Below are 12,543 nucleotides of genomic sequence, written 5' to 3' on the forward strand. Positions count from 1 at the left end.
AATCTCAAAATCCACTTTCACTGATCATCTCTTAACATGCTTGAGTCAAGCCAACTCTTCACCATGCAATTCAAATTAGATTCATGAGTTTTCCCCAAATGAATGATTCTGTGGGCCTTTCAAAGCCCACCTGGGCACCACAAAATGTTCTTTCACAGAGGAATTGGCTTTACTCTAAAGCCCTGGGCAGCAGTTTGAGAATGGCTCTGTCACATGCATTCATGCTGTTTTACAAGAATTTACAGTGAGACCTGCATCAGTGTGACCTGTTACACCAGCATTCACGAGTGGATTCAGATCAAATATTAAAGAGACATAACAATACTATAACACAGGTCAGATAAAATTAAAGTAGAAAATTCTAAAGGATGTGGCAAACAGGAGCTCTGACACATTGGCAGATGCCCAGATCAAGAACAAAGTGTTTGCCTCCAGGTTTGTCTAAAAATAAATTGATCTGAACAAATATGATGCTGAAAATGTGAGGTTTTATGTGCTGCAAGTCTAAACCTAATACTTAGCTAATCTCTACCGCCAGCTTCATGAGTTGCAGCTGATAGCAATATAATAAATCCTTGTTTACCATTCAGTTAATCATGTCCGACATGTCTTATTTGAACCATGTTGCATTTGATCAAATGTTTGCTGTTCCAATTTTGAGTGCTGATGTTAAATTAATGACTCACCTCAATAAAACATCAACCACTTGTAAAGGAGGAATTGCTGTTTCCTGTTCTGGGTGGTTGACTTGTATACTCAGTGATATTAAATCACTATTCTGAAAAATCCATCTTCGTTATGCTTTTCTGTAGCCCTCATCGCAATATAGTGGAAGGGCCAGATCCTGTCGTATGGTCACTTAGGCCGAAAGTGACAAACCTATCCAGTTGGAAGATTTATGATCCCCCCAACATAAAGCAGTGCAACTTGCTGTACAGCCTGCTGTACCAGTTCTACAGATACACAGTCCCAGTAGCATCATGCTCTGTTTGGAGAAAAGGGTGAACCTGGAGGTCTTGAAGCTCCTTGGAGCTACCATTGGTAGACATGTAAGAGCAGACCTGGAGCTGCTCTGAATAATTCCAAGAGAGAAAAGGATTCCAGGAGGCCACTGATATCAGAAAGAATAAACCTAGCCTTTAGTTCAGCTTGCCTGACTCAGTGAGAAGAGACAAGTATTTCACTAAGGAACATAAAAGCAGAAAGATGGAGTGACCTAGAACATCAGACTGCTTCTCTCTTGAGTATTTCTCTCAAGATCAGTCCTTTGTATCAGTTTTCTTTTGCAATTGAAATATTATAGGATTTCTTTCATTTAAAGCTGCTCATTTTCACTCCAGTCCAGCTCCCACAACCAATGCATCATGTTTATTAGAACTGAATGTAGAAATTATTCTGCAGAACACTGCAAATAGCCTCAGTACCATGATAAGCCAGACCATCAGATAAAATAGAGACAAGCAGTTAGAAAAAACTGGCAATGCTGAAAGCAGCTTTTTATTTCTTTCATTTGTGGGTATGTGAATGAACGTATATATAGGATCATAGATTGATGTAGATTGGAAAAGACATTCGAGATCATTAAGTCCAACTGCAAGCCTGCCAAATATGTATGCAAGAGACATAAGCACCCACTTAAAAGGCTCTAACTCCCAGGTTCTCTGTGTTAAGAGTTCATTTAATCTTTTGTTCTATGCATTTTGTCTTAAAAAAAGTATTTAAGAAAAATAGTAAAAAAATGAATAAAATGCTTCTCCACTTACATTCCAGTCTATAGTAACAAAGAAAGGGTGACGTTTAATTTCTTCCACTCCATCGAATCCAGCACCTGACAAGAGAATGAAAGAATCAAAATGAAGTCACGCTTAGAAGGAAGTCTCCAGCCTTCCTCCTCTCTTTTCTTCTGATAAAGTTGAAGTCATTATGTAAACATTTCTTCTAGTCAAGAAACTCTGAACAGTGCAACTGCCATAACAGTATAAACTACCATAAATACAGACAAGAGCATTTCACTAATGAAATTCTGATGGCTGAGGGTTTTTTACTTTTCCTGAATTGAGGCCAGTGCCAAGGCTGAATAGCTGCTCTCCTGAGGCTTCAGATGAGACATGGGATTTCAGCTGCAGCAGAGCTCACTCACCAACGAAGCCATGAGAGGCCCCACAATGTCCTGATACTATGGCAAGGTTACTGCTGTTCCCTGCCACCAGCGTCAGCTCTTCTATCCACACTGAGTTTCAAGTCTTGTCTAATTACCCATACTCCATGGGCAGAGAAAGCTCTACTACAAAATAGTTCAGCCTCAAAATACCAAAAGGCTCCAATGATTTGAGGCAAGTCAGGGTTTCAGGTTCCCCCTTTTCAAATACCATCTTCAAATCTGTGTGAGTACCAGAATCACCACACTGTTAAATTTCTATTATACTACTATAGCATATTTAGGGAAACTTCCGAAATCTGGTAACAAATCTAATTCCTTCAATTACTTTTGCCTTATGTCTTCACTGATGATTGCTTTTTTTATTCCTTTACCTCAATTTACTTGCTTCAGTGGCATCTCAAAAACCAACAGGTGCTCAGTAGTAATTAAACTACTGTCAGAGATGATTTAGCATGTCATTTTTGGGGTCAATTTGATTTTACTAACAGCACCTTTCATTTTCCAGTAGGAGAAACAACATCTGGAAGCAAAGGCTTTGCATTGCACTTTTGGAATCAGTTCCTGAAAGGTACCCAGCACTTCTTTACAAGAATGCTGAGCATCCTTGATTCCTAAAAAGATTTGGGATTCATAAGCACCTTGCAAAAGGCACTCAGCACCTCAGAGGACTCAGCTTTTTATATGCAGTATTAATGCTTCCTGAAGATCAACATTACAAGCAGCTTTAGAAAGATTTTGTCAACTCAAGCTTTTGTAAAATGTGACATCTGCTCCCTTCATGTACAAGACATTACTGATTGCCAAAATGCGCTGATCAGGAACAGCTTCCTACAGCCTGCTTAACAGTCACTGATGAATGGATACAAAAAGCAAACACTTTGTGAACATAACATGCAGGACTGTCTGTCAGGCCTGCTGGATAATAACAGAAGAGAAATGTTCTTCTGATTACTTCCCCATCCTGGTAATCCTCCAGTATAGACAAATGTAAGTGACGCACATGAGGATAAACAATCCTAGCCTGCCATACAAAATCATGTGCTTCAAAGCGATCAGTCCCACTGAGGAGTGAGGTTTTTGGGTTATGACAGACAGACAGTTCCAGGCAAACATAACATGAAATCATATTTTAGAAGGAGAAGAGATAACAAAAAGGGAGAACATATTACATTGTTACTATAAAAGTCTGTTGTACACCTACAACTTGAGTATGGAATGTAGCTGACATCCTCAGCTATAAAAGGGTATACTTATTAAAGGCTGGAAAAGAAAAAATCACAAAAGGGCAACGAGTAACGGCATGGAATGACTGAGTAGGCCAGGACTTAGCAACCTGAAAACAGATGACTGAGAAGGTTTACAATAGGTCATTTTATGATGCTAGCAGGAATCAGGTTCAGAACAACTTGGAGATATTTCCTCAGGCAGCAGACAGTTGTGTAATGTGGAATTCATTGACAAACCACAAGAGGTTCAGGAAACCCCTTGCTTGACCTTAAAACATATGCTTACCCTATTCTTACTCTTCCTTAGGCAGTTGTTTATGGCTCATGGGTACTGAACAAGAAAATACTAAGACTTAGATAGTAATAAAACTTGTTCTATGTCTTCTCTAGCATATTTTTATAATGCAGAGTCTGAAGTCTGCACTAGATTCCCTTGGCAGAATCATTCTGATTTAACAACGCCAACAGAAACATGAAACCAACACAATTGCTCTAAGGAGAATTACATTAAGCAACTCCTCAGGGCAGAAATATCTGTGAAAAATGTCTGTGTTCTGTGGCGGTGACTGGAAACTTTGTAATGTGCAGTAGATGGGTTTCATCCTTATGTAGCAAAGAACAAGTGCCAAAGTGATTTTGAAGGATTGGGGTAAATGCCACAGGCACTGTAAGCTACTGGTAGCATTCCCTAGTCTATGGATAACTCCTAAGGCATTCAACCTGCTCTGCTCTGTCCCTCCCCCACCGTTTCCCTTTCCCCTCTTTTGTAGGCTTATGAATACATCACCGTGTGATGGGAATGACCTGCCCTTTTCAGACTATCTCTTTGAAAGCCACACTTTTTGCTACTGTTGTTGTTCTTTTTTCCACAAAACCACAGAAATCAGGACCCAGGAAAAATCCCACCTATAACTACTTCTCTTAGTGGGGGAATGCAGCGTGCAGTAAGGAATGCAGCATGCAGTTCACAGGCACGTGTTTGAAAAATTGTCATTTCCCACTTAGGACCACTCAGACTTTTGGCACAGAAGGAATATGTTGTTCAGAGTGCCAGGGCTCGACTCCATCTCTGGTTAGCTTAATGTATGAAAGAGATTTAGCATGGCAATAGCCTAATTTTGCAGAGCAAAAGACTTTGAATTCCCAGCAAGCAATTTTACACCATGGAGAAGGTTCAGCGCTTCCTGCAGGTTTTACTCCCTGACCTTACTTCCCGTGAGCCCATGGCTCCCTCTTGGGCTGTGTGCTGTGTCCATAGGCAGCAGTATGTGGCTGGGTTCTCTCCTCAACTGGAACAGGGAGGTGGTCCAGCATGTGTTCACGGACAGCTCTGGGAGCCCCGAGGGGCAACCCTGACCCTGCTGCAGATGTCCATGGGAGAGGTTAGGCATGATTGCTAAGAGACCTGGATTTGCTCAGCATGCTTCAGCCACTCACCTACCATCTGCAAATCTAAAGCGGTAGTGGAAAGAGATGTGCTTTCAGAGAGAAAAGAGAAGCGCTGGAGAGGTCGCAACTGGAAAGCCCTGTTTCATGGAGATGGACATTTCTTGTATAAATATGGGCATTTAGCAAACTGCTGAAGTGTCACACATGATGGCACACTACATGACCACAGACCTTTCACTGTCTTCTAGTTTCTAATTGGTTTTTTTTGTAACTTCACTTTAATAATCAAACCTATCTGTAAAGAATAAGCACAATCGAACCTACTGCCTGCAAATATTCCTGTGTACTATCCAGTCCCACAAGGGTCCAAGAAGATAAATAATGCTTTCAGAACAAATTGCCAGTTTAAACACATTATAGACACAAAGATTTATATAAAAGCAGCCTCATGCTAATAAGCGAGAACTTGATTATCTAAGATTGTTTTATGCCTGTAATAAAAGTGTCGCAAGCAGTAATAGTAGAATGTTTTATCTGTAATTGGTTTTGATTGTTGAATCATTATGGACAATGTGAAATATATTGAAATATATTGAAGGGGAAATATATTGAAAAATATCAATGGGAAATAGGAAGACCTGTGAAATTTGAAAGTTGATTATTGTGATATTCAAAATAAGCAGAAAGCATTTCCAGATTTTTAGTTTCAGATAATAATTTTTTTTTCTCCACAGCCTCAGAATCTTTTTAGTGGGCTAGATTTTTTGAAATGCATTCCTAAGGCTTACAAGAAAGATGTACAGTCACTCTGACAAAGGTGAAGCTTGTTTTTTAAAATTCATCATCTTATAAAACTGAAAAATAATATTTTCTATGTGCCAAAGCAGAACGTATCTTCTCTGAGATTAAGGAAATAACAACTATTTCTTCGGCTTTTACTCTATACTTTCTTGGCCAAGCTTCTCAATTATAAGGTCTCTGGAACCTTTATAGTACTCAGCAGCACAGGGAGTTCCTGAAATGCTCTTTACACTCATTCACCTACCTGAGCAGATCCAGGCTGTAGGGCAAGCAAGAATTAGTCCCTTGCTTAAGTTCCTGGCAATGTAATGAACTAATGCCTTCACCACACAATTTCCTTTCTGAGATGCTTACTCCTTGCTTGCCTGGATATTCCAGTTAGTTTCTTTAAGAATTTAAAATTAAGCTTGTTGATAATCTGAAATTTGCTCTACTTAATCAGAGCAATAGAGCGTATAGGTTCAGAAAAGAACAGACAGTGCACATAACAAGGGCTGCTAAAGGAAGGAGGACTTCTCGGTCTTTAAAAATTTGTTCTAAATCATTAATGTAGGCACCAAACCTAAAAATAGAATCAGGTAAACTGGATTACTAAATTCTTTGTCTTGTCTGAGTATCTTCCTTCAACTCTAATATTTTTTCCACTAAAATCCAAAGCATCAAAAGAAAGTTTAAAAGGAAAATTTTAGAGTACGTCATGAATCATTAATTCTGTTTGTTAAGATATCAAAATCAAATGGCAAGAAGCAAGATGGTAGTCAGAATAAAACTATTTTTGAAGCTCAGGATCTTTCCTCTTGCCAACATTAAAAACATTTTGGGACTAAATACACTTCGCAGATTTCCAAACTTCTGAAACAATGGCTGAAAACAAGCGTTTGATCCCTAATATGCTTCATTTATTTTAGCATGCTTCATTAATTTTCCAAAGATTTTTCAAAACAGGATGTCTAAGCCTACTTTTATTTTAACCTCAGACTATTATTCCCTTCTCAGAAAAAGCTAAAATCCACAAAGTCAAAGCAGTCCTTTTTTTCTACTGACTTCTGTTCAGTATTTAGGCTAGCCACTTACGCATTGCTTTTTTTCATTACCAGCAAGTCTGTTTTCATTATTCGTCGTGCTGGTTCCCAATTAAACAGAGAGAGCCTTCAGAAGCTTTCCACCACTACTCCTGAAATGTTAAGATCTATTTTTCGATTAGCTTTTTAGATTTTATGTCCTTGGATGATTGTGTTATGAATAATCTCTTAATTTCTCCCAGACTTCCCAGTATTTCAATAAACCTCAGGTTTAAAACCTTGACCCTCCGCAATTCTCCATTTAAAGGGAGACAATGTGGGGGCTAGAGTAGTCATGGCTAAAGCTAAGCAACTTTGCTTGTTTTCATGAGAAGCTTTTTGTTTAAGGATTGGTATCCAGAAACTCCCACTGACTTTACTGGAGCCTCATTATGGATGGGCAGCAGCTTGTGAGAACCACAAAACGATGATGATGATGATGATGATGATGATGATGATGATAACAATAATAATAATAAAAAACCAAACAACAAAAAACCCAAACAAAAAACAAACCAACAGACAATGACAGGGAGGAAACAGCTGAAAGGAACAGAGGGAGGGAGTGGGAAAAAGTTTATATTTGCTGCAGCATCTTATTTTTCGGAACATAGATTAAACCTAGAAATCCCAAGACTCTAATTTTTTCTAATGGCAAGCAAATAGCTTGAGAGCAACTGAAACTTGCTGAGAAAATCTGGTTTTCCACTACCATCTGTACAGCGCATCAGACTACAAGAGCTACCATTTAGCTCAAGAAGTAAAACCCATGGGAGGGCATTACCTCTGTGGGCTGTGTGGGCATAGCCCTATGAGGAGAGGGGCCACAGCATTGTGCTGAGGGACTGGCTCCCCATGCCTGCCCAGCCCTGAGGGAGGTTGGGCTGTCCCCTGATCCTTCTGTGGAGCAAGGAACTGTCCCCGGCAGTTGCAGAGAGAAGCAGCCTGCTCCATACTGTCCTTGTGCACAGGAGCCAGGCTCTCTTGGAAAACAGCTGAGCCACTGTGTCTGACCTCTGTGTAAGGCAGGATCTCCAACTTAGTTGCTGCAGCCAGGCAGGAAACATCCATTCTCCTAAAACATCACCCATTCACTAAATGGTGTTCAGTATAAAGCAGAGGGATGGAGTAGCCCACACGCTTCCCCACCTGAAGCAAGGGCAGAAGCTCAAGGGCACAGAGCAGTGTCCATCCTTCACATGTGTGTGCACACCCAGGTGTGCCTGTCAGAAGCTGCAGGACTCACTGCTCATGCAGATGGTGATGGAAGCGGGCTGTCAAGCATCCTGTACTATGCTGCCTGGCATAGTGTGTGTCTGGCCACTAATGCTGTGACTGCTACACAGAGGACCAAAAGCACCATGCAGCAGACCTTCAGCAGCACCACCTCCAGCGCCTGAGAAGTGAGTGTGGGTACTGCAAGAAGGAAACAGAAAAACCTCTCTTTCACCTCTTGCTCTTTCCACATCTCAGAATAAGCCATTTCCCAATTCAGCCTTTTGCTTCTAACTTTATGTCTCCAATCTGAAATAATCTTACAAGTATAAACAGTTGCAAAATAGAACAGCAAATCGCTCTTCACAAGTCTCTAACCAGCCTTTGCCATTCTCTAGAAGTCATTCATTAGCTGACAAAACTCCCATAGATGGCAACGACAGTAATCCACGTATTTAAATATGACCCATCAGCTCTCTTCTTGTGATAAGGATTATGGAGTTGAAAGTTTAAATTCCTGCTCCTAAAGTCAATTCCTGCTCTTAAGGTCACAAAAAAAATCTTACAGATTTATGAAGGAAAAGTTTATCCCTTTCCTTCAGAAGCAAATTCTTCCCTTGTTCACCCAAAATGCAGAATAGGAGACCTGCGGGGAAAAGAGAAACCTCCAAAATTTTTTACAGAAGTAGATATATTTTTTAAATAAAAAATAATACAGTGCTATCGCCTTCATATGATTCACTTGATATGACTGTATTTTTCTACGTAGAAACTGAAGAACAAATTTGCAATGAAAATCATGCACCTGATATTGTCAATGACCTCACCAAATGCAGTTGATTTCTTAATAAAACTCCCAAAGGTACAGATGGCATAAGATACATGAGCCAATACATACTTCTAGTTTATCACAATTTAAATAGGATTATTAACAAACAGTGAAAGCACATTAGTAAGAAAGAAGATAATACATTTAGCGTAGTAAAGTAGAAAGCCTGTGAAAATGTTCCCAGCAAATGGAACAAGACAGGATCAAAGCATATTTGAGAATGGGAGAGACTGCCTTTTGCTCCCGACCTCAGATTTTCAGCTAAATTATACAGGTTTTAAAAGATACCTGTTTCTCAGTTCTTTATACTATCATTCACAGCAGTTATCTTAAACTTTCACAAATGCTGGTGATTTCCTCTCCTTCTTCACCAAAAAAAAAAAAATAGAATACAAGCTAATATAATGTTTCAGATTCCAATGGCTTCCCTGTGCTCTTTATGAATTTCTTTACTAAGCTCAAGGTTCACTGTGCTCTGGGAAGGAACACAGAATGATGCATAATGAAGAAAATAACTGTCAGGGAAGATGCACCGAGAGAAACAATCACCGCCTGACAAGGCAGAGCACACGTAACAAATGGCCCAAGCTAATGTGTGTGCGTACCTAATCTGTTGGAGGGGTTCCTTTTGAAGAGGGCTCGCAGCAGGCTCTGGGCTTCTATGCTCAAGAACTGTGGCATTCCCAGCTTGGCTCTGAAAGAACACAACACTTGAAAAGAAAATAGATTTTTCAAAGATTTTCTCCATCCCACTGTGGTTTAAAAAGTGGAATTATAGCAGTCAGATGGGCAGACACATGAATCTGGTGACCAAAGGCTACCTAAGCATAATGCAGTACAGAGTGAGGACCTGACCTTGCTCCACTGAAGTTAAAGAAGGTTTTCATACTGGCTTCACCAGAGGTAGATCTAATGAATCTCATAATACCTTTTGCAACATAAGTAGGTCATTTTCCTATAGACTTTTTTTTTCACTTTTTTAGCTTGCTGGAATAAATTTGGGAATCGAGGAATTTAAATAAAGAAAACTTCATGAAAATAATTATACTAAACCACACATTGGTGAAAGAGAATAAAAGTTTTCCCTTGGTGATTTACTGCTACAGAGAAAAAAAATAATATTGAGCAAAGCTAAGCTTTAAATACTTATGTCTGCACTTAACATTAAATGAATGGGAAATTTAAAGGAGAAGATGTGAAATTTGGCAACAACAAAACATAAGATGTCCTGCAGAAATCTGACTGTTCCCACTTGTGGATAATGACATTGTTACAGAAAGAAAGATACAATTCTTTCGTAAGACCTTCTCAGTAATTCACTTCCTACTATTTGTTCTGAAGGCAATTTTAGAGCCACATGCAGGCATCAGCTGTGTGTGCTGTACCAAATTCATGCCTTATGCAGCTTTGAAAAATGCATTATGCACATTATTATTCTCTACCCATCACATACTTAGGACCGATTGGCTGCCCAGAGGGTATAGTTAACTCAGAGGAATGAAAGCAGGTTTGGTACTCACTTGAGAATGAGTGCCATTGTCTCCTTTCTGTCTTTTCCCTGGAAGGGTAATGATCCTGTCAGCATCTCAAACTGTGGAGTAACAACAAAACGGTAAATCAAATGAGAGTTGAGGCGGTCTGCATAGCTGATAGACACCACACCTACCTTCTATTTCCAACACAACTGAAAACTTGAGGAAAAGAAATGGTCCAACTAGCTGTACTTCAGAAAAAGAATGGCACAGGGAGTCTAGATTGCGCAGAATGAAGGACCAACATGGCTTTTTCGTTCAAAAGTGTTGTTACTAACTGCTTACACTGGCACTCGGTAAACTCAAGTTTTGGTATGTTTCAGAAGAAGTGTCATACATGCTGTTTCCTCCAGCACCTGTTTTATGGCTAATGCTGGAAATGAGATATTTTGGCTAAAGGGACCCTTAGCCTGAATAAGTACGGCTATTCTCAGGCGTTCAGCATGGAACTATGGTGCAAGGCAAATGGGTTCAACATGCCACTCCCCATCTTTTTAGCTTGAGTTGAATCACCTTTTTTGATGGAATATTTGCACCACTTAGAGATGGCAGGTTTCTCCTGTACTTTGCAGGAGAAACCCTTAATTCTCAAAGCATCTGAGTGTGTTTTTGTCTCTCTTGCTTTGGTTCCCCTGGCTGTGTGTGATGGATTTTGCAAGTGTCACATTTAATTGAACCCAAATCTCAAAGCAAAACTCAGCAATCATCATCAATTATTTGCCTAACTCACAAATGAAAACATCAATCAGTTATGGTTCCTTTGAAACAGATTAGGGCTTCCAGTAAATTTGACAGGAATTTCACATTTGTAACAGCAAAACCAAACCAACCAAAACAAACAGAAAAAAACCCAAACAAACCAACCAACCCCTGCCAAAGCAGCTCACATAATATGGATTCAATACCAGGTCTTTCATTCAACTCTTGCTGCAGTGTTTCATGATGGTATGAGTGGCAGCTGTTTCCCCTGACTAAGGGATGATGAAGGTTATGCTTCACCAGACACAAAGACACCAAGAACATAATTCAGCCTGGACACAAAGGAAGACAATGTTCATTGAGGGTAAGGAGAACTGCTACTTGTTTATGTCTGTGTCTCTGGCTTTGGTCCTCTTCTACTATAATAATACTAATTAATATTCATACTACTAATTAATATTCATTGCTATAATTAAATACCTATTAAGGCAGGACAGACTGTGCAACCCTTATGTAGTTTTTGTACTTTATCACATAAGTAGCTTCACTGCTCTCAGGAAGCATCTTTGTGCAAAAAAAGGATCCTTTCGCTACCAAAACCTATGTCAGATGGCCCCACAGCCTGACTCTTCCCTTTTCCCAGATTAAATATAGCCACGCCATAAGAAAAATACATGAAAACATAAAAATACCTGTAACTGTGAAGCTGCTACGCTATTTTGAGAATGAAGGCAGAGCAGAAGTTTAGAAGCCAGATAACATTGACTAAAATTAATTGAAGAATTAATCTGCATTACTAACAAATTACCTCAAGGCAATAAAACACATGGTAGAAACAAGAAAAAAAAAAAAAAAACCCACTTTGAAAAGTGTGTATGGCTAACGAGCGTAAACAAGATTTGGAAAATACAAATGTGTTAACTCCTGCTTGACCTAGTAGAGTCAAAGAATTGCTGCCTGGCAGAGCTGGAGTAAAGTAGCTCACCTTCTAGAGAGAAACATAATGGGGGAGAATTTTAGAAACTGCCTAAATGACACTAGAGCTCAGGCACCAATTTCAAAGTAATTCTGACCTACTAGAACCTTAGTCCTAAGGTTAAGTCCACTTAGTCAAAAGTGTTCAGATATACTGGAGACAAGAAGCAGAGAACATTGCTTCCCAGTGCAGCAGCAGCAGTAGGTATTGCTCCAACTCCTCCTCACGATTTATTAAGAATTTTTGTTCACGGTAAGTACCTAATGCTCACTTACATTTGCTCATGTTGCTTTGTCATAATAAATATAATTTAACAGCACTAACAATGACTGCTACAGCTCACTTATTTTGGCAGAAATAGGCTTAATGCTGCTGCTGCAGATGATACAGATACAAGCCACTCTTTGGTCAGTGACTATGTGGGAAAAGACGACTGTAGTTCCCACCCACCGAGATATCACAGAAAGATCTGCAAACACACTGCGGCTGCAAGGGGCCAAGAAACCTGAAGGCAAGAAATTCAGATGCAGTGTCCAAGAGGGAAAGAAGGAATCAAAACAGAAATTTAAGTTGCAAAAGGGAGCAGGGGAAATGATGGTCCTGGAGGCTGCAGGGAATATTCACTGTGCTGCTTTAATGGCTAGCACTTTGTTA

General features: G+C 39.7%; 1 protein-coding gene across 3 annotated transcripts in view; it reads right to left on the bottom strand.

Annotated features, from left to right (window-relative positions):
* Window positions 1–12,543, bottom strand: part of RPS6KA2 (ribosomal protein S6 kinase A2) — a 280,539-nt gene that overhangs the window by 38,358 nt on the left and 229,638 nt on the right. For all 3 annotated transcript variants that reach the window (XM_030499206.1, XM_030499204.1, XM_030499205.1), the window contains 3 exons: window positions 10,203–10,273; window positions 9,288–9,376; window positions 1,764–1,828 (listed from right to left, as the gene is read on the bottom strand). In XM_030499206.1, the coding sequence (XP_030355066.1) occupies window positions 1,764–1,828; window positions 9,288–9,376; window positions 10,203–10,273 (225 nt within the window). The remainder of the gene's footprint in view (window positions 1–1,763; window positions 1,829–9,287; window positions 9,377–10,202; window positions 10,274–12,543) is intronic.

This window comes from Strigops habroptila, chromosome 10 (genome assembly GCF_004027225.2).
Source record: "Strigops habroptila isolate Jane chromosome 10, bStrHab1.2.pri, whole genome shotgun sequence".
NCBI lineage: Eukaryota > Metazoa > Chordata > Aves > Psittaciformes > Psittacidae > Strigops > Strigops habroptila.